Source organism: Somniosus microcephalus, chromosome 25 (genome assembly GCF_052327205.1).
Source record: "Somniosus microcephalus isolate GS21.2 chromosome 25, FLI_Smic_1.0, whole genome shotgun sequence".
Lineage (NCBI taxonomy): Eukaryota > Metazoa > Chordata > Chondrichthyes > Squaliformes > Somniosidae > Somniosus > Somniosus microcephalus.
Genome location: NC_141011.1, coordinates 52,011,571 through 52,037,326, shown reverse-complemented (window position 1 = coordinate 52,037,326; position 25,756 = coordinate 52,011,571). Strand labels below are relative to the sequence as shown.

Here is a 25,756-nt window from a genome sequence, read left to right as displayed (position 1 = left end):
GGTGAAGGTGCTCCCACAGTGCTGTTAGGGAGGGAGTTCCAGGATTTTGACCCACCGATGATGAAGGAACAGCAATATATTTCCAAGTCAGGATGGTGTGCGACTTGGAGGTGGTCATGCGCCTGCTCTGCTGCCCTTGTTCTTCTAGGTGGAAGAGGTCATGGGTTTGAGAGGTGCTGTCGAAGAAGCCTTGGCGAGTTGCTGCAGTGCATCTTGTAGATGGTACACACTGCAGCCACGGTACGCCGGTGGTGGAGGGAATGAATGTTTAAGGTGGTGGATGGGGTGCCAATCAAGCTGCCTGCTTTGTCTCCATCCCTGCAAGTGGTGGCAACTTACTATTATCTCCCTTTGCAACACATAATGCTCTCCAACAACAACTTCCATTTAAAAAACACCTTTAAGATAGAAAAAACATCGCAAGGTACGTTATAGAGGGAAACCAAAAAAAAGGATGCTGAGACATGGAGGGAGAGAACAAGATAGGTGACCTAAGGCATGGTAAAGAAGGTTTCTAAAAGAATGAAACAACTTGTATTTTTATAGCACCGTTCACATCCTCAGAACAGCCAAAGTGCTTTACAGCCAATGAATTACTTTTGAAGTGTAGTGATTGTTGTTTTGTAGACAATCATTGCAGTCAATTTGCACACAACAAAGTGGCACAAACAGCAGAGATGTACGACCAGATAATCTGTTTTGGAGCGATAAATGCTGGCCGTCTGAAGTGTCAGACTAGATTGTATGCTCATATCTTGCAGCGGGACTTGAATCAGAGTAAAGATTGGCCAATATCTGTGATGAAGGCAGGGAGCAATACACAGAAGACCAGAGTTGAAGAATTGTAGGGTGTGGGAGGCCATGGATCGACCTTGCATCCCCTAAAGCAATGTCGGTTATCTCTTCTCTCTTAGGCAGTCCCTCGGAACCGAAGATGACTTGCTGCCACATTAAAAATGAGTTCGCAGGTGACTGATGAGTCCAATGCGGGACCTACAGTCTCTGTCACAGGTGGGGCAGATGGTGGTTGAAGGGGCGGGTGGGTGGGGTGCTTGGGTTGACGTGCGCTCCTTGCGCTGCCTGCACTTGGCTTCCGCTTGCTCCCGGCGAAGAGACTTGAGGTGTTCGGCGCCTTCCCAGATGCTTCTCCTCCACTTTGTGCAGTCTTGGGCCAGGGATTCCCAGGTGTCGGTGGGGATGTTACACTTTTTTGAGAGTGTCCTTGAAGCGTTTCCTCTGCCCACCTGGGGCTCTCTTGCTGTGCCGGAGCTCCGAGTAGAGCGCTTGTTTTGGGAGTCTCGTATCGGGCATGTGGATAATGTGACCTGTCCATCGGAGCTGATTGAGCGTGGTCAAAGCTTCGATGCTGGGGATATTGGCCTGAGCGAGAACACTGACGTTGGTGCGCCTATCCTGCCAATGGATTTGCAGGATCTTGCGGAGGCAGCGTTGATGGTACCTCTCCAGTGCTTTGAGGTGCCTGCTGTACATGGTCCATGTCTCTGAGGCATACAGCAGGGCGGTTATCACTGCTGCTCTGTAGACCATGAGCTTAGTGCCGGGTTTGAGGTCCTGGTCTTCAAACACTCTCTTCCTCAGGCGACCGAAGGCTGCACTGGCACACTGAAGGCGGCGTTGGACTTCATCGTCGACATCTGCCCTTGTTGACAGTAGGCTCCCGAGGTATGGAAAGTGGTCCACGTTGTCCAAGGCACTGTCGTGGATTACTGGACTAAACAAACACACTTAATTTCATAAGCATCCTTTAAAGAGTTTCCAAGTGTTAAATAATCTGGCAAAACACAAACAAATCTTGGGCATTTCACTCTAGACTGGTTATGTCAATGAAGGAAGAGAACAACTTCTTAATCTCCAAGCTTTTGGACCCTTCCTCTTGAGGATGTTTAAATGTTTTCTTCTTCCACTTTCCTAGTTTGTTTCATTTTGGGAGAGTGCAAGTGTGAATTTAAAAGGTTGTGTGTGCAAATATTAACCTATTGCAGCTTTATTACATGGAAAAGTGCTCTATTTATATTTCTGTCTCCAGTATATACCTCTGCTCGTTATTTATAAAACAAACCCTTCAATATGTAGCTAAAATGGTGACCACATACTAAATGACAAACACAACACAATGCACTGCTGATTAGCGTCAGTACAGCTATTGACAACATTATGCTGAAGCATTTTATACAATTCACAATGGTTTCTACTAGTGCATTCCACAAGTGAAATAAAAATTGCATCACAATGTTTCGACATGCAATTTTCCGGCTACATCACCAGCGCATTCTGCTTGTATTTATAAATTTGATTTAATTTTTTTAAAGTCATCTTCACTTTGTGTTACAGGCCTGAGAACAAACAACTCTCACAGAGGGCTCTGAAGAAGGGCGACAAGCACATTGTTTAGCTAAATGAAGGGTTTGTTCACCACATTTGAGAGAACACAAGTACAAAAAAAAGGCAGACGTTTGCTTTGCACTGCTGATATAAATTCAGAGTATTTGTTATAAGATGACACCAGCATTTTCTGATATTCTATGGCTGCATATTGGCAGTGTCTTTAGTGCTTTGAAAATTAACAAGAGCAGTGTTCAGCTTAAAGCCAAAAGCTGTCAGCATTGATTTAAGGTTTCATGAAAGCAAATTTGATGTGAATTAGAGAAGTCTAGCCTTGATATGCAGTTAGTTACATTAGTATGGGAAGGACACAAATGTCATTCACAGGATCTTATGAAGATAAAGCAGACTGCAAGAAAATGGTATGTTAAAGGTAAAATGCAGCGCACCATGGCCCAATAAACTGGTATCAAATTTCAATACGTTTCCTGAACCGCTTTCAGTTTTTTTTTCAGTGTCCTTTTAGTTAACCCTGTAAAATGAAATATTAACCCTTTAAGAGCTGCAGTAATATTTACGCACAAAAGTCCCCACAGGGCCAGCATTTTGTCGTTTTCCCAAAAAGCCTAATGAAATATTTTTTTTTACCTTTCTACGATCACAAGGAATTTAGAGAAAATTATGTTCATGGATTATACAAAAAAAGTCTTGAAAAGGATCTTTAGTACTCCAAGGAATAAGACTCAACATAAAGCAATTATTCCCAGTAATATGTTTACACACATATTTAAAGAGACATTCAGCAAAGAGCAGTCTTTGATGAGCTGATTACTGATGGAACTTTGCACAATGAAGTCTGCAGGAGACATCCCTGGAACCTGAACTCAAAGGCTTTTTAACCACTATACAGAGGAACATAGGAATTGCTACATGAAAAAAGACCAAGGTCCATCCAATTCACCTCTACCATCCTGGTAGTGGCATGATACAATGATAATGGAGTGGTTGACATAGCAAACAATCTCTATCAATGAGTCTACAACAGCAACTTGTATTTATATAGCACCTTTAACATAGTAAAACATCCCAAGGCACGTCACAGGAGTATTATAAGACAAAAGATTTGACATTGAGCCACAAAAGGAGAAATTAGGGCAGGTGACCAAAAGCTTGGTCAAAGAGGTAGGTTTTAAGGAGCGTCTTAAAGGAGGATAGGGAGGCGGAGAAGTTTAGGCAGGGAATTCCAGAGCTTAGGGCCTAGGCAGTTGAAGGTATGGCCACCAATAGTTGAGCGATTATAATCAGGGATGCTTAAGAGGGCAGAATTAGAGGAGAGTAGATATCTCGGGGGCGGGGGCAGGGGGGATTCTGTGGCTGGAGGAGATTAGAGAGATGGGAAAGGGCGAAGCCATGGAGGGATTAGAAAACAAGTATGAGAATTTTAAAATCAAGGCATTGCTTAACTGGGAGCCAATGTAGGTCAGCGAGCACAGGGGTAATGGGTGAACGGGACTTGGTGCGAGTTAGGACACGGGCAGCCGAGTTTTGGATGACCTCAAGTTTACGTAGGGTAGAATAGATTCAGACATGAGGTGAGGAAAACCCCCAGTGGCGGAGGGCTTCGAGAACCATAGGTCCAAAGTCACCTGTTCCTCCCAAGCATGCTACACTAAGAAAGAAATCTATCTAATTTACATTTGAATGAATCAATACTACTTGCTTCCACCCTCTCACCAGGGAGCCTGTTCCACAGATTGACCACTCACTCACTGCAATAGTGTTTCCACAGATTAGTTTTGCATTTACCCTCTTCAAGCGCAGGCCGTGTCCTCTGGTTGTATTGTCCCGGACTAGGTGAAACAGCTCGTCATGGTCTACATCATCTAGTTCCTTTAGAATCCTTAAAACAGCAATCGTATCACCTCTTTGCCTTCTCTTTTCCAGTGAGAACATGCCCAATTTGCATCATCGTTCCTTATAAGCCAATCCCTCCATCCCCTCAATCATTCTGGTTGATTACTTTTTGTATCCTTTCAACAGCTACGATATGCTTTCTGTGCTGCGGGCGACTAGGACTGTACACCACCCAGCAACAACGGCCCGGAAATTATGTTGTGGGATACAAACTCATTCATCCGAGATTCCTTTCTCCACTATTTTAGCAGAGGCCTTTACAGAGGAATGGCTGGCAGCTTTACACTTCACTGTTGTGTATGTCCTAACAGGCTGCAGTAGAGAAAAGTCAAGATAGGAAAAGGGGAAATGATCCATAAATTTGTTCCAGCAATGACACCCTAGAAAACTCATATGCAGTGCAAGTAGTAACTGAAGTCACTGGTCACATAAAGGAGTAATTTGAAGGTTATAATCTAATTGCAGGGGTTCAGATGACTGTTAGAAGCTGCTAGAATGACTCTAATAAAACAAATAACCAGTTGTGATTGCTTGCAGTTATTACTTATTCTAGACTTTAAAATGCTGGACAAAGGACATTTCTATGAATTGCATAAAAGTTGTAGAACACAACGCTTTCAAATCTTCGACAGTTAAGACCTAGCTTTATGCACATGTCTAACCACACATTATCATAGAATAGTACAGCACAGAATGAGGCCATTCGGCCCATCGAGTCTGCGCCGGCTCTTTCGAAGAGCAATCCAGTTAGTCCCACACTCCCCTGCTCTTTCCCCATATCCCTGCAATTTTTTTCTCCTTGAAATATTTATCCAATTCCCTTTTGGAGGCTACTATTGAATCTGTATCCACTGCCCTATCAGACAACGCATTCCAAATCCCAACCACTCGCTGCGTTAAAAAGTTTTTCCTCCTGTCGCCTCTGGTTCTTTTGCCAATCACCTTAAATCTTAAATCTGTGCCCTCTGGTTACCGACCCTTCCGCCATTGGAAGCAGTTTCTCTTAATTTACTCTATCATGTTCATATTGTTAGTGTAGTGGTCTCTTTTGGATACTATCCAGATCCCAATTGCATCGTAGTCCTAGTTGGGAAAGAAATAAAAAATAAATTCTTTAATTTTTTTTTCCAAATGGGAGTTATTTACTTCATGGGCGGGTCAGCACACTCACGTCTGACATGAAGCGTGCTGCTCCACGGCAATATATTTCTATCTCGGGTTTCTCTATGCAATCACGCAGCTTTTAGTCTCAGTTTTCACTGCTTCATTGCCTCAATGATACAGTGAAGTCCCAAAGCTTTTATGATTAATTAGTCCCCATAGTACATGCTTCTTTCAGTAAAGAATTGCAAAGATTATTTAAGTGTACAGCTGCACAATGGTCCAGAGCTTCCACCAACACGAGGGTTCAATTTATCCTTCGTAACAGAGTCAGTAACCCATAAAGGGTGCCTTCAAAAATTGTAAAACCACTAAGATGTTACACTCAACCTTGGTTCCGACAAACTCACGTGGACTATGATTGCAGTTCTTGTCAGATGTTCAACTCTTCAATGTTCGAGTCCGTCTGCTGGCAGCAACGGAGCTACAGCCAGGACCAGAGGAGGGAACTTCGATATATCACAGCAGAATTTATTACAACAATAATCAACTGTATGTGTAATGGAACACTAAAAACCAAGATTTGGACTGCGTCACGCACATAGGGTATTTAATTGAACTGCATAATCTATCAGAAATGATTACAGTCAAAGAGACCATAATAAACTGATGGCCTAAAGACCCAGTCTGCACTGCAAGTAATACACAAATAGTCATTGAAGTCAATTAAAAGACTATAATTCCATTCATCTAACTTTGATGTCCAAAGAACTGTATAAACCTATTTATATGCCGCTTTATAAAAATTAGATGATACAATAATAAATATAGCCAAGAAGAATTACGATTTTATTATGCCTCTTAATTTGAACTATCATGGCAAAAAACAGAAACTCTCAAACCAGCCAGTGTTTGTAAGACATAGTTCCAGATTTTTTATTCTGATCACTGATGTGGTCATTATTGGGCACCCTCACCGCAGAGTCTGCTGATTCTGTCTATTGGCTGCACGTAATGGTGCCAAAAATCAATTGCTAATCAAGAACTTCACCTTATGCAAGAGTTCACTGTCCATCCTCATCTGTATCCTGTCTTGCACACATTAAATAACTCACTTATGGTGCATGATTCAGCTTCACCTTAAGAACAGCAAAAAAAAATTGGCATCCAAAGAAGCAATTTCTACAGCGCCTTTCACGACCACCGGACGTCCCAAAGCGCTTTACAGCCAATGAAGTACTTTTTGGAGTGTAGTCACTGTTGTAATGTAGGAAACGCGGCAGCCAATTTGCGGACAGCAAGCTCCCACAAACAGCAATGTGATAATGACCGGATAATCTGTTTTAGTGATGTTGATTGAGGGATAAATATTGGCCAGGACACCGGGGAGAACTCCCCTGCTCCGTGGGATCTTTTACATCCACTTGAAAGCGCAGACGGGGCCTCGGTTTAACGTCTCATCAAAAAGACGGCACCTCCGACAGTGCAGCACTCCCTCAGCACTGCACTGGAGTGTCGGCCTAGATTATGGACTACTATCCTGCCAGTATAAACTGTGCATTAAGAAAGAAAGTGTTTTTATGTTTGCCAGTGTCACCGACCCCCAACGACCAATCTTGTACAGTTGATGGCAGTGGCAGATGTAAGCTTACTGACCTCCGCCAATTGATGAACCGGGAAGTGTGGTTTGGGGGGGGGGGGGGGGGGGGGCGGGGGAAGGAAAGAGAGGGGTTTCACTTTTTTTTGTGGGTCACTTGATCTGCCCTCTGGTACTACGATGCAAGCACACTGACGTAAGAAAACTACTAGGCACTTGGTCAGAGTATTAAACAAGGCTTTAATCGACTGTTTCACAACATGGAAGTCTAGTTATCCTTCACTAGTTCCCGTTTACAAAATGTCCCTGAGCAAGCTGGGCCCGGGCCCGAGTATTTATACTCTCCCTGGACAGCGCCACCAGCAGGCCGCCCAGTATATTTCATAAGTAATTTCTACATGAATGGCACGATTTGTGTCACACACTGAGGCACAGAATGGCTTAGCATCAGATTCCCTTGCATCACCGACGCACAGTGCAAAAAATGTCAGCGTGACAGAGGGCGTTCGTTTTGCGAACAGATCTACGCAGAGGCTAAAACCAGTTAAACGCGAGATATCAGCGTGCACAGATCAATCTCCTGAGCCCCAGAACTCCACAGGTGGTAAAAGGCCCCTGAAGCACAGTTCGCTGAAGCCAAAAATGTTAATTGCCATCAGCCTGAGTGCCTTGCCACTGTCCCAAGCTTTCCTGCTTCTGCTGTACTCCAAATCAAAGTGGTTTTTTAAGGCACTTAGTGGTACCTCTCTATAAATTAGTTTATGCATAATCTCTTAAAATGTTCAACAAATTATTAAACTATACACGTCAACGAATGCAAAGCAATTGGAAAATGCAGTCATTTAAAAGATTTTCACTAAAATGTACAAGCAGAAAAGGATCTATTGCATCGCTAACTGCCTCAAAAATTTCGTTATCAAAAGGGACAGGATGGAGAAGGTTCACATGAGCCAAGAAGCAGTCAGGTTAGCTGCAGCCATTTTTCTCTGTCCCCTTTAAGATAAACTGCCCTGTAGCATCAAAAGAGCAGTTTCACTCGTATAGGGAAAAAATCTTTCCAAAGCTGCTCTTTACGATAAACATTGCATTTGAGTTTACAAAGCATTTTTTTTTTTTTTTAAGTGCCCCCTCTAAGAAAATAACAGGAAGTATTAAATAATATTTTCAGATTTTTATTAAGTGCAAAGGAAAATGTTGCCCTTTTGGTCAGAAAGGTTTTAGCGTCTGGTATAGTAACATTATAAGGACATATTTAATCTGGTGAAAAGGGCGGACACATGGCAGATGCAGTTTAATGCAGACAAGTGTGAAGTGATGCATTTTGGGAGAAAAAATATGGAAGGCAGTATAATCTAACTCGTACTATTTTGAGATGGTGCAAGAGCAGAGGGACCTGGGAGTGGATATTCACAAATCCTTGAAGGTGGCAGGGCAAGTTGATAAGGCAGTTAAGAAAGCATACAGGATACTTAGCTTTGTAAATAGGGGCAATGAATAGAAAAACATGGAAGTCATGTTAAACTTTTACAAATCACTGGCTAGGCCTCAGCTGGAGTATTGTGTACAATTCTGGGCACCACACTTTAGGAAGGATGTCAAGGCCCGGGAGAGGGTACAGAGGAGGTTTACCAGGATGATACCAGTGATGAGGGAATTCAGTTATGTGGAGAGATCGGAGAAACTGGGATTCCTCTCCTGAGAGCAGAGAAGGTTAAGGGGAAACCTATTAGGGATATTTAAAATTATATGGGGTTTTGATAGAGCAAATAGGGAGAAACGATTTCCTCTGGCAAGTGAGTCGGTAACCAGAGGTCATAGATTTAAAATAATTGGCGAAAGAAGTAGAGGGGAAATGAGGAGAAATTTCTTCACAGAGTGTTGTTAAGATCTGGAACGCGCTACCTGAAAGGGTGGTGGAATCAGATTCCACAGGAACTTTTAAAAGGCAATTGGACATGTACTTGAAGAGGACTAATTTTCTGGGTTATGAGGAAAAAGCTGGGATGTGGGACTAAATTGGACAGCTTTTTCGCAGAGCCAGCTCAGGCACAATAGGCCGAATGGCCTGTTTCTGTACTGTAAGTTTCGATGATTCTATTATGTAGCCAAATACTGTGTACGGAGGCTCTTCATTTTACAGCCTCCTCCTTAGTTATGAATTATATTTATGGATAGTATTTTTGCAGGGTTAATTGCATGCAAATACAGTAGTTATGAATTACATGCAAATATTATCTACATCTTTGATGTAGATCTATGGATTTACAAAAGTCACAGAACATAATTTATTGCTGTTTAGTTTGAGCTAAACACAGCAATGTTTAAAAAAAAGTAGGTCTAAAGACAATAGGTCTGATCTCAGTTTATAAATCGCCTGCCATTCATATGTTCCAGTGCTTGAAGTTGGAGCTTTCTTTATATTCATATTATAAAAAATTACCAGCAGAATGCGTGTAGTTTTGCTCACGGTATATCAGATGATACACTGTTTTATAGTAACTGGCGTATTATACCATGCAACACACAGGCGATTTTCCCTGGATACTTTAGGCGCTAAAGAGTCTCCAAGGTGGCCAAGTTGGGGTCTTGAGCTGCAATGCCAGTTTAGCCCACGTTCCGCGCAAGACGCATTTTTGGTAAAGGGGTTGAAGCGCGCGCTAGGAACAACCGCCGGAGGATCGTTAAGGATCTGATTGACAATTAAACTGCCTGCTGGCTCTCATTAAAAGGCTGCACGGCATTTTGGTGGCTAGCGCTTTAACTAACACCATCTGCTAACAGCGACCAGCTGAACAGGAGTAAACTAGTCGTCGCTGAAGATTTCGAGCGCTACTTAAAGGCATGCTCAGCTTTCACTGTTCACTTGCTGCTGGAGGTCTGAAGAGGACTTTTGAGACACATCGGGAAACTTTCTGGGACAGTTTGTCAAGACTTCACCAACACTCCATCAACATTTATTCTGAAAATTCTCAGACTTCACCTCAAGAGAGGGTGTGCTGTGCTACTCTACCTTACTGGACACCTTATAAGAACATAAGAAATAGGAGCAGGAGTCGGCCATTTGGCCCTTCGAGCCTGCTCCGCCATTCAATGAGATCATGGCTGATCTTCTGCCTCAACTCCATTCACCGGCCCTATCGCCATATCCCTTGATGCCCTTACTAGTCAGAAATCTATCGACTTCTGTTTTGAATATACCCAATGACTGAGCCTCCACAGCCCTCTGGGGTAGAGAATTCCAAAGATTCTGTGTGAAGAAATTTCTTCTCATCTCAGTCCTGAATGGCCTACCCTTTATCTTGAGGCTGTGGCCCCTGGTTCTAGACTCCCAGCCAAGAGAAACATTCTCCCAGCATCCATCCTATCAAGCCCTGTAATAATTTTGTATGCTTCAATGAGATCCCCTCATTCTTCTGAATTCAAGAGAACATAGGCCTAGTTTACTCAATCTCTTCTCATACGACAGTCCCGCCATCCCAGGAATCACCGGGAGAAAGGGAGTGCTTGGTCATGGGCATCTTGCTCGGGGTCCCCCTTGGTCTGCAGGGGGAATGGGAGGAGGACATGAGGCCAGGCAGAGCAGCACCAGCTGCTGCAGGAGAGAGGGACAGGAGGGCGAGGTGGATTCCTTCCCCCCACCGCGGGTTCAGGACATCCCTCCTCCTCTGGACCTCCTCCACCAAGACCTCCAGTGCCGTGTCCGAGAACCTGTGCGCCCTTTCCCTCGGTCCCGGGGCCATCCTGAAACGACCCGTTCTGTGTCAGCCAGCGCACTCCACACCTTCAGTGGATGTGGGTGCGTGGAGGCTACATACACCACTCCACCAAAATTGCTTCTAATCAGCACTCGAGTGCTAAACCTGCAGGTGTCTGTTTTAGTGCCTCCAGGCAAGTTCAAATCTTGGTAATCAGCAGACAGCCCCAAAACTGCGTGCTAAAAGCAGACTTTCAAAAAGACGTGTCTTATCAGCACACTTAGCGCCTGTTTTCACCCTTTCACCAAAATAACCCCACAATGTATTATTCTATTGCTCCAGTGAAGTTCTGTTTAATGTGCCCTGTCCCTTTAAGGTCGGAAAGTGCAACTGCTATAAGTAAATACACACCGAGGACTCTCCGAATTCGGGTGCTGTTTGGTATGGGGCAGCGGCAAATTGGAATGCGCTTTTAAGGTTTCATTGTTGCAGCTCAGAAGTACCCAGCATTTTAAGACTTCTTTACCTCTTTAACAAAGTGTGACATGTGGCATGACATTTTAATACAGGACTAGTGGATCTCCTGTGACTGCTGCTTATGGCACGTCGCAGGATATGCGGCTTTATAAGAAAATGGATTGCGTAACTGGTGCAAAGTGGAGCTGTGTGTTTTTAAGGTTATATTATGTAATTGCAGTAAATTGGTTGTGAGGGAAATTAGAGGTAAATTGTATTAGAGATGTTTCATAAGGAAGGTGATGGGAGGTCAACTATAAATATGGGCATAATCGTGTTCAAATAGGATGTAAGGGAGGGATAAAGAATGATTTTGGTTATAAATGTGAACTGTGTGAGAGGGTTTTGATTTTCTCATTGTGTCTGATAGATGATGTTAAATTAGTGCTAAGTAATAATTAATAATAGTAATGTTGGAGTTGGAGTGGCTGCCGTTTGCTCTGTGAACGCTGCGCATACACTGTGCAAAATCTGCCATACACTCCCCTCTCCCGCTGACTTTGTGGTTTATAAGGGAGTAAAAGTGTTATGTTTCTTTCCACTAAGAGGGGTGAGTCGGGTAGGTAACCGGCGGGTCAGAGAGTCGGGTGAGGAACAAGAGAGAGTCGGGAGAGTGAGCAGTCAGAGAAAGAGTGGGGTGACCAGCTGGCGGAAGAGGACGAGTTGAGTGGGTGGCAGGAATACACAACGAGCCAGATGGGTGACGGGGAGGAACAGGAGAGTCAGATGGACAGTCAGGGTCTGGAATCACAGGGCCGTGGGGAGGAGGATAAGGAAAGCAGGTGGGTGGAGCTGACGTCACTGCTGTTGGGAGTTATTGGTGGGGTTGAAGGCAAGTTGAAGAACCAATCATAAAATAATAGATAATTGTGAAACATAGAAACTCCAGTACGATTTGGACAGGTTGGGTGATTGGGCAGAAACATGGCAAATGCACTATAATGTGGATAAATGTGAGGTTATCCACTTTGGTGGCAAAAACAGGAAGGCAGATTATTATTTGAATGGCAATAGATTGGGAGAAGGGGAAGTGCAAAGAGACCTGGGTGTTCTTGTGCACCAGTCGCTGAAGGTAAGCATGCAGGTGCAGCAGGCGGTTAAGAAGGCAAATGGTATGTTGGCCTTCGTAGCAAGAGGGTTCGAGTACAAGAACAAGGATGTCTTGCTGCAGTTGTACAGGGCCTTGGTGAGACCACATCTTGAATATTGTGTGCAGTTTTGGTCGCCTTACCTGAGGAAGGACGTTCTTGCCATGGAAGGAGTGCAGCGAAGATTCACCAGGCTGATACCTGGATGGCAGGAATGACGTACGAGGAGAGATTGGGTCGATTGGGCTTATACTCACTGGAGTTTAGAAGATTGAGAGGGGATCTCATCGAAACCTATAAAATTCTGTCAGGCCTGGACAGACTAGATGCAGGGAGGATGTTTCTGATGGCCGGGGAGTCCAGAACCAGGGGTCATAGTCTAAGGATAAGGGGTAAGCCATTTAGGACTGAAATGAGGAGGAATTTCTTCACCCAGAGAGTGGTGAACCTGTGGAATTCTCTGCCACAGAGGGCGGTGGAGGCCAGTTCATTAAATATATTCAAGAAAGAGTTGGATATATTTCTTAAGGCTAAAGGGATCAAGGGATATGGGGAGAAAGCAGGGACAGGGTACTGAATTTGGATGATCAGCCATGATCTCATTGAATGGCGGAGCAGGCTCGAAGGGCCGAATGGCCTACTCCTGCTCCTATCTTCTATGTTTCTATGTGAACTAAACATACCATTTTTATTATAGTGAAGTTGTCCCTCCAATATTTCAATTCACCCAGCCTAGCATTAAACTGCAAACTGAATTACCCCAACATCTTTGATTCCACTACCTCATCTGGTAAATCAATCTAAACATTTATCTTTATCATCCTTAGAGCAAATATATTTTTCTATGATCAGTTTTAAATTAATTTTTCAGTCATTTAAATGAATGTTCTCCTGGCTTGAATAACAAAGCAATACTCGGAGTTCACCTTATCCATACCATTTAATACTTTACCTATTTAAAACAGACCTCAATCAGGTCACCCTTCTTACTTGCTCTCTTGACTATGCATAACCTCTAATATTTAATCGCAGCTTTATATGTACTTGGGAATCATTCTTTTTGCTTTTCTCTGCACCCCAGCAATGGCAGAAAGTGGGAGCAAGATCAGTGGAAGATGAACTTTATTCAAAGAATGCATTAATGCTTTCTTCCTAGTTCATTTATCTGCTACATACCTTAAGATAATGCCTCAGTAGTGCCAAAAATGGAAGTGAGCTACCAATGATTGAGATCAGGGACTTACTTAAGGATCAGTTCCCTTTTCTACACATTTGTTTTGGAAGCTTTTTAATTGCTTTTTTACAATTGTTTATTGGGATGCCAAGCCAGTATTTATTGCCCAACCTAGCTAAGAAGCAACTACGTAGTGTGGGACTGGGGTCACATATAACAGGAGTGGCGGATTCCCTTCCCTGAAGAACAATTGTGAGCTAGTTGGGCTTTTACAATAATCTAGCAGGTTTCTTGGTAACTGTTTAGTGCTAGCCCACAAAGTGCAATTTGCCATGGCGGCATCTGAACTCTCAACCTCTGGTTTGCTAGTCGAGTACCATAACCACTTGGCTCCCATATCCAATAGTCCAGACATTAATGTTTAGTGAAGATGTGATGAGACAATTGGTCACATGCCTACCTTACAGTTGCAACAAGGACAAATTTTGATCTTGACTCCTTAGGGGACCATGGTTCAAGAGGAACGTGTTTTAGCTTTATTTGACAAACCATTTAGCAACACGCATTTTGGTGATGGAGTTACCAAAAGTTTTACCACTATTCAAAGCCTGCCGTTAATCCTATTCGGTATGCTGGAGCTTTGAAGTTGCCTACACAAGACTGGTACAAGAGGAACAACAGGACCTAGCATTCAAATTACTATTACAACCTCCTACACTTCATGAGCACAGAAGTATTGGGGGGACCAGCTGGTGTCAATGACCGTTGTTTAAACAGAAAGAAGTCTCCTTTCCTGTAATGAAACTTCGCAATATTCCTTACCGGGGAGGTGGGGGGGAAGTGGGAATGGTGGGGGGGAGTGGGGAATGGTGGGGGGGAGTGGGGAATGGTGGGGGGGAGTGGGAATGGTGAGGGGGAGTGGGGAGGTGGTGGGGGGGAGTGGGGAGGTGGCGGGGGCAGTGGGGAGGTGGCGGGGGCAGTGGGGAGGTGGCGGGGGCAGTGGGGAGGTGGCGGGGGCAGTGGGGAGGTGGCGGGGGCAGTGGGGAGGTGGCGGGGGCAGTGGGGAGGTGGCGGGGGCAGTGGGGAGGTGGCGGGGGCAGTGGGGAGGTGGCGGGGGCAGTGGGGAGGTGGCGGGGGCAGTGGGGAGGTGGCGGGGGCAGTGGGGAGGTGGCGGGGGCAGTGGGGAGGTGGCGGGGGCAGTGGGGAGGTGGCGGGGGCAGTGGGGAGGTGGCGGGGGCAGTGGGGAGGTGGCGGGGGCAGTGGGGAGGTGGCGGGGGCAGTGGGGAGGTGGCGGGGGCAGTGGGGAGGTGGCGGGGGCAGTGGGGAGGTGGCGGGGGCAGTGGGGAGGTGGCGGGGGCAGTGGGGAGGTGGCGGGGGCAGTGGGGAGGTGGCGGGGGCAGTGGGGAGGTGGCGGGGGCAGTGGGGAGGTGGCGGGGGCAGTGGGGAGGTGGCGGGGGCAGTGGGGAGGTGGCGGGGGCAGTGGGGAGGTGGCGGGGGCAGTGGGGAGGTGGCGGGGGCAGTGGGGAGGTGGCGGGGGCAGTGGGGAGGTGGCGGGGGCAGTGGGGAGGTGGCGGGGGCAGTGGGGAGGTGGCGGGGGCAGTGGGGAGGTGGCGGGGGCAGTGGGGAGGTGGCGGGGGCAGTGGGGAGGTGGCGGGGGCAGTGGGGAGGTGGCGGGGGCAGTGGGGAGGTGGCGGGGGCAGTGGGGAGGTGGCGGGGGCAGTGGGGAGGTGGCGGGGGCAGTGGGGAGGTGGCGGGGGCAGTGGGGAGGTGGCGGGGGCAGTGGGGAGGTGGCGGGGGCAGTGGGGAGGTGGCGGGGGCAGTGGGGAGGTGGCGGGGGCAGTGGGGAGGTGGCGGGGGCAGTGGGGAGGTGGCGGGGGCAGTGGGGAGGTGGCGGGGGCAGTGGGGAGGTGGCGGGGGCAGTGGGGAGGTGGCGGGGGCAGTGGGGAGGTGGCGGGGGCAGTGGGGAGGTGGCGGGGGCAGTGGGGAGGTGGCGGGGGCAGTGGGGAGGTGGCGGGGGCAGTGGGGAGGTGGCGGGGGCAGTGGGGAGGTGGCGGGGGCAGTGGGGAGGTGGCGGGGGCAGTGGGGAGGTGGCGGGGGCAGTGGGGAGGTGGCGGGGGCAGTGGGGAGGTGGCGGGGGCAGTGGGGAGGTGGCGGGGGCAGTGGGGAGGTGGCGGGGGCAGTGGGGAGGTGGCGGGGCAGTGGGGAGGTGGCGGGGGCAGTGGGGAGGTGGCGGGGGCAGTGGGGAGGTGGCGGGGGCAGTGGGGAGGTGGCGGGGGCAGTGGGGAGGTGGCGGGGGCAGTGGGGAGGTGGCGGGGGCAGTGGGGAGGTGGCGGGGGCAGTGGGGAGGTGGCGGGGGCAGTGGGGAGGTGGCGGGGGCAGTGGGGAGGTGGCGGGGGCAGTGGGGAGGTGGCGGGGGCAGTGGGGAGGTGGCGGGGGCAGTGGGGAGGTGGCGGGGGCAGTGGGGAGGTGGCGGGGGCAGTGGGGAGGTGGCGGGGGCAGTGGGGAGGTGGCGGGGGCAGTGGGGAGGTGGCGGGGGCAGTGGGGAGGTGGCGGGGGCAGTGGGGAGGTGGCGGGGGCAGTGGGGAGGTGGCGGGGGCAGTGGGGAGGTGGCGGGGGCAGTGGGGAGGTGGCGGGGGCAGTGGGGAGGTGGCGGGGGCAGTGGGGAGGTGGCGGGGGCAGTGGGGAGGTGGCGGGGGCAGTGGGGAGGTGGCGGGGGCAGTGGGGAGGTGGCGGGGGCAGTGGGGAGGTGGTGGGGGCAGTGGGAGTGGTGGGGGGGTGGGGGTAGTGGGGAATGGTGGGGTCAGTGGGGAGGTGGTGGGGGCAGTGGGGAGGTGGGGGTAGTGGGGGAATGGTGGTAACTGAACAAGCAGTTTGGAAGTAAGGTGACTAAAATCACAGTCAAAAAGATAATGTTTTTAGAAAACTTTTGGAGATGGTGAGAGGGGTGGCAAGGTGCAGAGGTTTAGAAAGAGAAGTCCAGATTGCAGGGGCATGGTGGCTGAAAGTTCTACCACCGAAGATGGAGCACGAGGCGAGGAAACATACAGTGTACCAGAGCTGGAAGAAGAGGGTGTGTGCCACTGCTGAGGTATAAGCCTGAATAAGACAGAAAATTGAAAAACTGGGGCAAGATCATGGAGGGATTCAAATACAAGGATGAAGAATGTAAAGTCGATGCCCTGTGGGCAGGGAGCCAGCGGAGGCCCATGAAGAGAGAGGGGTGATGAGTGTTCAGGAGTTTGTTTGGGATACAAGCCACAATGTTCTGGATGAGTTTCAGGTGACAAAGTTGTGAATAAGGGTTTCAGGAGCAGTGGTGGTGAAATAGAATCACGGGCAGGCAATATTCCAGAGTTGAAAGTAGAAATCTTCACTACAGAACTAACTCCAACAGTACAAAGTCCAGGACTTCCAACAACAAAAAGATCACAAGCTAGAGTTCAGGAAAACCCAAAAAAAAACTTTAGTAGCACCAATGTGCATGGTATACCAGAAACGAACAATATATTCTGGATTTGAAAAAGTCTTAAAAGGAACAGGCATCTCTATGTGCTGGCATTATGTATGACTGAGTAACAAATGGTTACTTTTCAGTAAGCTTCATTTAAAAAGCAGGGGGGGTTCACCTCATATTTTCGGATCGACTCCCAGTCCCAAACCCCAATCATTCTTATACAGGATTACACAGGATATACGGCACAGAAACAGGCCATTCGGCCCAACCAGTCCATGCCAGTGTTTATGCTCCACTCGAGCTTCCTCCCGTCTTTCCTCATCTAAATCTATCAGCATAACCCTCTATTCCCTTCTCCCTCATATGCTTGTCTAGCCTCCCCTTAAATGAATCTATACTATTCACCTCAACCACTCCCTGTGGTAGCAAGTTCCACATTCTCACCACTCTCTGGGTAAAGAAATTTCTCCTGAATTCCCTATTGGATTTCTTGGTGACTATCTTATATTGATGGCCTCTAGTTTTGCTCTTCCCCACAAGTGGAAACTCTCTCTCTGTATCTACTCTATCAAAACCTTTCATGGTTTTAAAGACCTCTATTGGGTCACCCCTCAGCCTTCTCTCTTCAAGAGAAATGAGACCCAGCCTGTTCATCCTTTCCCAATAGATATAACCTTGCATTTTTGGATGCCCCATTGGCCACAGAAGCAAGTTGCACAGCAAAAAAACACTTCACCTACATCAATACAAATCTTTGCCATGTGATTTTAGTATTTTCCACCAGTAACCTCATCACTGCACCTTCCTCAGTTTGCAAACTTTACCATGCATGGCTCTTAAAGAACCACAGGAAAACACAATTCTTTGTTAACGTTTTTTTGGAGTGTACTTCCAAGGCTTCATTGTGGCCAATAACGAAATGGTTCATAATGAATTTCTTTCAAAGTGCACATAATTAGCTGCCCAGTAACTTATCTGTGAGGGCATTTAATCCAGACTCAAGCTTGACCTCAACACAAAATTTTACAACAACAACAACATGTATTTATATAGCACCTTTAACGTAGTAAAATGTCCCAAGGCGCTGCACAGGAGTATAAGACAAGAAAATTTGACACCGAACCACACAAGGAGAAATTAGGGCAGGTGACCAAAAGCTTGGTCAAAGTAGCAGGTTTTAAGGAGTGTCTTAAAGGAGGAAAGAGAGGTAGAGAGTCGGAGAGGTTTAGGGAGGGAATTCCAAAGCTTAGGGCCCAGGCAACAGAAGGCACGGCCGCCAATAGTTGAGTGATTATAATCAGGAATGCTCAAAAGGGCAGAATTAGAAGAGCGCAGATATCTTGCGGGGGGTTGTGGGGCTGGAGGAGATTACAGAGATAGGGAGGGGCGAGGCCATGGAGGGATTTGAAAACAAGGATGAGAATTTTGAAATCAAGGTGTTGCTTAACTGGGAGCCAATGTAGGTCAGCGAGCACAGGGGAGATGGGCGAATGGGACTTGGTGCGAGTTAGGACACGGGCAGCCGAGTTTTGGAATGACCTCAAGTTTAAGTAGGGTAGAATGTGGGAGGCCGGCCAGGAGTGCGTTGGAATAGTCAAGTCTAGAGGTAACAAAGGCATGGATGAGGGTTTCAGCAGCGGATGAGCTGAGGCGGGGCGGAGACGGGCGATGTTACGGAGGTGGAAATAGGCGGTCTTAGTTATGCTGCGGATATGTGGTCGCAACTTAAGCAGGGCAAATGTGACACCAAGGTTGCGAACAGTCTGGTTCAGCCTCAGACAGATGTTCGGGAGAGGGATGGAGTCAGTGGCTAGGGAACGGAGTTTGTGGCGGGGACTGAAAACAATGGTTTCGGTCTTCCCAATATTTAATTGGAGAAAATTTCTGCTCATCCAGAACTGGATGTCGGATGAGCAGTCTGACAACTGAGGGGTCGAGAGAAGTGGTGGTGAGGTAGAGCTGGGTATCGTCAGTGTACATGTGGAAACTGTCGAAACTGCCAAAATATAACCTGTCATTTAAGATGACTGACAGATATGTTCTGCAGGACTGTCAAAGAAGCATCCTAGTCTAGACTTGAATTGGGGTGGGGAAGGAAAAAGACGTACCTTTTTTCTTTAGGAAGGATTTTCTTGTTGCTAACGGACTCTGACGAACTCTTTGGTTCTGCAAAAACTTCACTGCAGTGGCAATCTATGGGCAAAGAGAAATACAGATATTCCATTCAGTTAGTGAAGATTAAAATCTTGCTGCTGTTCAACACAATGTACAAGATCTAACATACAAGCAATAACAATTTCTCTCCACTAATATACTGTTCATATCAGCAATCTTGGCCAGACAAACCTTTTGTTTTTAAAAACAAAGGAGTTTTTTGTTGTTGTCCTATTACCATTTTTCAAATATCTCTTCAACAACTCTAATTAACGAACCTCGCGGTTAAAATCATGTATGGGCTTTGCTATAAAATTCTGTTCAACTGTCAGAACAAATTCATGAGGGAATATATTTCTCAGCAAGTTTACCCAGTGAGTAGTGGGGTCACACAGCTCAAAGATCCCAGGGTTCAAGTTCCACAGTCTGTGTGTGTTAGCTGACCTCGGTTACAGCCACAAAAAGGCCATTATAATCAACTTCATGGATCCTGGGTCAAGGAAGGGCGGAGAAACACATGTTTATACTGTATTCGCTGCTCACGGTGCGGTCTCCTCTACACTGGGGAGGCCAAACGTAGATTGGGCGACCGCTTTGCGGAACACCTCCATTCAGTCCGTAAGCATGACCTCGAGCTTCCGGTCGCCTGTCACTTTAATTCCCCGCTCCACTCTCACTCTGACCGCTCCGTCCTCGGCCTCTTGCATTGTTCTAACGAAGCTCAACGTAAGCTCGAGGAACAGCACCTCATCTTTCGATTAGGCACTTTACAGTCTTCCGGACTCAATATTGAGTTCAACAATTTCAGACCATAACCTCGGCCCCTATTGTTTCACATGGCAGCTGTTGATGATTCTGCCATTCCCATTTACACCTCTTCTAGACTCATCTTTTATTTCTTTACTTGTCCCATTACCATCTCCTTTGTACAATCATACCTTTAGTCATTTAATCTCTCCTGCCTTCCACCCTATCACAGACCTTCCCTTTTGTTCTTTCCTCCCCTCCCTGTCCCTACACTTGCTTAAAATCTGTTACATCTCTAACTTGTTCCAGTTCTGACAAAAGGTCATCGACCTGAAACGTTAACTCTGTTTCTCTCTCCACATAGGCTGCCTGACCTGCTGAGTATTTCCAGCATTTTGTGTTTTTATTTCAGATTTCCAGCATCTGCAGTATTTTGCTTTTGAAACACGGTTAAGGTTCAGGCTCCTCTTCAGTATCCAATGATCCCTGATGGAGCTACATGTATGATCAGGTAAAGAGAGTATCAGAATGTGATACCCCTCCGCCCCCCAATCAGCCCTGCATAAGTGTCAGTTGTGGCTCAGTGGGCAGCACCCTTGCCTCTGAGTCAGAAGGTTGTGGGTTCAAGTCCCACTCCAGGGACTTGAGCACATAAAGCTAGGCTGACACTCCAGTGCAGTGCTGAGGGAGTGCTGCACTGTCGGAGGTGCCGTCTTTCAGATGAGACATTAAACCGAGACCCTGTCTGCTCTCTCAGGTGGACGTAAAAGATCCCATGGCACTATTTCGAAGAAGAGCAGGGGAGTTATCCCCAGTGTCCCGGCCATTATTTATCCCTCAATCAACATAACAAAAACAGTTTATCCAGTCATTATCACATTGCTGTTTGTGGGAGCTTGCTGTGCACAAATTGGTTGCCATGTTTCCCACATTACAACAGTGACTACACTCCAAAAAAGTACTTCATCGGCTGTAAAGCGTTTTGAGACGTCCGGTGGTCGTGAAAGGCACTATAGAAATGCAAGTCTTTCTTTCTTTAACATTGACTGTCAAGGTGATTAACGGTGAGAATCGGTTTGGGCTCAGCTTTGATGGGCTCCCGTGTCAAATAATCAGTCAACACTCGCACATGAAGAATGACCATTGGGGAAGACCAGAATCAAGCTTAAGGATTACATTTGATCCCTCACGTTTCCCTTATTTAAATATGAAGTTCCAGGTGTAGTCTGTCATTTTGACATAGTAATCTGTAACAGATCTCTATAGCTTTTGTTTCCTTAGCGTCATTTATCTCTATCCTATTTTCCCACTTTGTCTCCCCCGACTTCTCTCAGTTATCATCATGTGCTGCACTATATAAAAAGTCACAGTCTCCCGGTTCACGTTTTCTATGCAGCAATTTGTATCTCTTTAAATTCACCTCTCCACCTGTATCCTCATTTACCCATGTCTCCGTGACACCTATAATGCTGCAGCTTCCCTCACTAGCATAAATCTTTAGATCCTTGATTTTCTTCTGAAAACTCCTGGCGTGTGCATAAAGAATTTTGATGCACCTATTACACCCATCCCTCAGCTCACGCTGCGTTTTGTTCATTTCCCCATTACCGCTCTGTGTGGCTATATATTTATATACTCTCCCCGGCTCTTTAGTACCACTGTCTGTATTCAAAGCGCCAGCTCTTGTCCAAGTCCTGGTCCACAATATCTGGCCTCTGTATCTTTTCTAGTGTTCAATGTTTGTCCCTCCTACCTTACTAGTTTAAATTCTTCCCCACTGCCCTATGTAGTCTCTCTGCTTGAACATTTATACGAGTTCAATTCAGCTAAAACCCATCTCATTTGAACAGCTTCCTCTTAACCCAGAATTTGTCCCAATGTCACGGGATCAGCCCAAAGAGCTCCCTTAAATGTGATGATCAATCCACACCGTGGCACATCATTAAATGAAAATAATGAAAGAGTATTTACATTAATCTGAAAATACATTACTAATAGACACCCGAGAGTATCTGCAAGTACTTTCACAAGTTAGCAAGCCTTAAATATATAAGAACATAAGAAATAGGAGCAGGAGTAGGCCATTCGGCCCCTCGAGCCTGCTCCGCCATTCAATAAGATCATGAATGGTTGACTCAGAGACTAGGGTCCTGAATTTAAATAAAGGAAACTACAATGGTCTGAGGCGCGAGTTGGGTATGATTGATTGAGGAATGTCACTCAAAGGGTTAACGGTGGATAGGTAATGGCAAACATTCAAAGACCGCATGGATGAACTACAGAATTTGTTCATCCCAGTTTGGCATAAAAATAAAACAAAAAAGGTGACACAACCGTGGCTAACGAGGGAAATTAGGGATAGCATAAGATCCAAGGAGAGGACATATAAATTGGCCAGAAAAAGCAGTAATCCAGAGGATTGGGAGCAGTTTAGGATTCAACAAAGGAGGACAAAGGGATTAATTAAGAAATGGAAAATAGAATATGAGAGTAAGTTTTCAGGGAACATAAAAACTGACTGTAAAAGCTTTTATAGATATATGTGAAGAGAAAAAGATTGGTGAAGTCAAGCGTAGGTCCCTTGCAGTCAGAATCAGGGGAATTTATAATGGGGAACAAAGAAATGGCAGACCAATTAAATACATATTTTGGTTCTGTCTTCACAAAGGAGGACACAAATAACCTCCCAGAGATGTCGGGGAACATAGGGTCTGATGAAAGGGAGGAACTGAAAGAAATCAGTATTTGTAGGGAAATGGTGTTAGGGAAATTGAAGGGATTGAAGGTCGATAAATCCCCAGGGCCTGATAAATCTACATCCTAGGGTACTTAAGGAAGTGGCCCTAGAAATAGTAGATGCATTGCTGATCATCTTCCAACATTCGATGGAATCTGGAACAGTACCCATGGATTGGAGGGTAGCTAGTGTTACCCCACTATTCAAAAAAGGTGGTAGAGAGAAAACGGGGAATTACAGACCGGTAAGCCTGACATTGGTAGTGGGGAAAATGCTAGAGTCCATTATAAAAGATGTAATAGCAGAGCACTTGGAAAACAGTGACAGGATCGGACAAAGTCAACATGGATTTACAAAAGGTAAATCGTGCTTGACTAATCTACTGGAATTTTTTGAGGATGTAGCTAGTAAAATAGATAAGGGAGAACCAGTGGATGTGGTGTATTTGGACTTTCAGAAGGCTTTCGATAAGGTCCCACATAAGAGATTAGCGTGTAAAGTTAAGGCACATGGGATTGGGGGCAAGGTATTGACTTGGATAGAGAACTGGTTGGCAGATAGAAAGCAAAGAGTTGGAATAAATGGGTCTTTTTCCGAGTGGCAGGCAGTGACTAGTGGGGTACCGCAGGGATCGGTCCTTGGACCCCAGCTATTCACAATATATATTAATGATCTAGACAAGGGAACTAGATGTAATATCTCCAAATTTGCAGACGTCACAAAGCTGGGTGGGCATGTGTGCTGTGAGGAGGATGCCGAGAAACTACAGGATGATTTGGACAGGTTGGGTGATTGGGCAGAAGCATGGCAGATGCAATATAACGTAGATAAATGTGAGGTTATCCACTTTGGTGGCAAAAACAGGAAGGCAGATTATTATCTGAATGGCAATAGATTGGGAGAAGGGGAAGTGCAATGAGACCTGGGTGTCCTTGTGCACCAGTCGCTGAAGGTAAGCATGCAGGTGCAGCAGGCGGTTAAGAAGGCAAATGGTTATGTTGGCCTTCGTAGTGAGAGGGTTTGAGTACAGGAACAAGGATGTCTTGCTGCAGTTGTACAGGGCCTTGGTGAGACCACATCTTGAGTATTGTGTGCAGTTTTGGTCGCCTTATCTGAGGAAGGATATTCTTGCCATGGAAGGAGTTCAGCGAAGATTCACCAGGCTGATACCTGGGATGGCAGGAATGACTTATGAGGAGAGATTGGAACGATTGGGCTTGTACTCGCTGGAGTTTAGAAGAATGAGAGGGGATCTCATCGAAACTTATAAAATTCTGGCAGGCCTGGACAGACTAGATGCAGGGAGGATGTTCCCGATGGCGGGGGAGTCCAGAACCAGGGGTCACAGTCTAAGGATAAGGGGTAGGCCTTTTAGGACAGAAATGAGGAGGAATTTCTTCACCCCAGAGAGTGGTGAACCTGTGGAATTCTCTACCACAGAAGGCAGTAGAGGCCAATTCATTAAATATATTCAAGAAGGAGTTGGATATATTTCTTAAGGCTAAAGGGATCAAGGGGTATGGGGAGAAAGCAGGGACCGAGTACTGAATTTGGATGATCAGCCATGATCGCATTGAATGGCGGAGCAGGCTCGAGGGGCCGAATGGCCTACTCCTGCTCCTAGTTTCTATGGCTGATCTGATCTTGGCCTCAACTCCACTTTCCCGCCCACTCCCCATAACCCTTGACTCCCCTGTAGCTCAAATATCTGTCTATCTCCGCCTTGAATATATTCAAGGACTCTGTCTCCACAGTTCGCTGGGGCAGAGAATTCCAAAGATTCACAACCCTCACAGAAGAAATTCCTCCTCATCCCTGTTTTAAATGGGCAACCCCTTATTCTGAAACTATGTCCCCTAGTTCTAGATTTCCCCTCGAGGGGAAACATCCTCTCAGCATCTACCCTATCAAGCCTATTTCAGCAAATATGCAAGTTTTGATACCACAAATCTCAACATGTCCAGATGGAATCTGCTTTTGATAAATCCAGTGGAGAGGGAGCTGTTGTAAGTAAAGCATTCAAAAGTGCATATTTTTCAGTAAATCCCTTCAGTTCCTTCTTGCTTTGACTAGCTTGCATGGTGGGCTTTACTATAATGCAAATAACATACTGTACTAGAATCTCATCACACTTGTAAACCAACCTGTTATTTTTCTAATTGCAGTTTAGAACTTTTATTGAAAAACTAGCTGGAGTGCCCGGCGGTGCCGAGGGTTTTTTTTGAGGGCATGTTGTTATGAAAAAAGAACAAATATTTTTATATATATATAAAATGAGTTTGTCTGTCTGTCTGTGTGGGAAGGAGAGAGAGAGAGAGAGAGGGGGGGGGGAAAGAGAGAAAGGGGGAAAGAGAGAAAGGGGGAAAGAAAGGGGCAAAAGAGAGAAAGGGGGGGGAAGAGAGAGAGAGAGGGGGGTAGGAGAGAGAGGGGGAAGGAGAGAGAGAGAGAGAGGGGGGGAAGGAGAGAGAGAGAGAGAGAGAGAGGGGGAAGGAGAGAGAGAGAGGAAGGAGAGAGAGAGAGAGGGGGAAGGAGAGAGAGAGAGGGGGGGAAGAGAGAGAGAGAGAGAGGGGGAAGGAGAGAGAGAGGGGGAAGGAGAGAGAGAGAGAGGGGGACGGAGAGGAGAGAGGGGGACGGAGAGAGAGAGGAGGAAGGAGAGAGGGGGGAGAGAGAGAGGGGGGAGAGAGAGGGGGGGAGAGAGAGAGGGGGGAGAGAGAGAGAGGAGGAAGGAGAGAGACAGGGAAGAGAGAGAGGGGGAGAGAGGGAAGAGAGAGAGAGGGGGAGAGAGAGAGGGGGGAGAGAGAGAGGGGGAGAGAGGGGGGGAGAGAGGGGGGGAGAGAGAGGGGGGAGAGAGAGGGGGGGAGAGAGAGGGGGGGAGAGAGAGGGGGGGGAGAGAGAGGGGGGAGAGAGAGAGAGGAGAGGGGAGAGAGAGAGAGGGGGAGAGAGAGGGGGGAAGGAGAGAGGGGGGGAAGGGAGGAGAGGGGGGGAAGGAGAGAGGGGGGGAAGGAGAGAGGGGGGGAAGAGAGAGAGGGGGGGAAGGAGAGAGGGGGGGGAAGGAGAGAGGGGGGGAAGGAGAGAGGGGGGGAAGGAGAGAGGGGGGGAAGGAGAGAGGGGGGGAAGGAGAGAGGGGGGAAGGAGGAGAGGGGGGAAGGAGAGAGGGGGGAAGGAGAGAGGGGGGGAAGGAGAGAGGGGGGGGAAGGAGAGGGGGGGAAGGAGAGGGGGGGAAGGAGAGGGGGGGG

General features: G+C 47.1%; 1 protein-coding gene across 1 annotated transcript in view; it reads right to left on the bottom strand.

Moving 5' to 3' along the window:
- The window catches only part of pex14 (peroxisomal biogenesis factor 14), a 272,290-nt gene that overhangs the window by 104,953 nt on the left and 141,581 nt on the right, over nt 1–25,756 (bottom strand). The window contains exon 3 of the mRNA XM_085967441.1: nt 18,991–19,075. Within this exon, the coding sequence (XP_085823567.1) occupies nt 18,991–19,075 (85 nt within the window). The remainder of the gene's footprint in view (nt 1–18,990; nt 19,076–25,756) is intronic.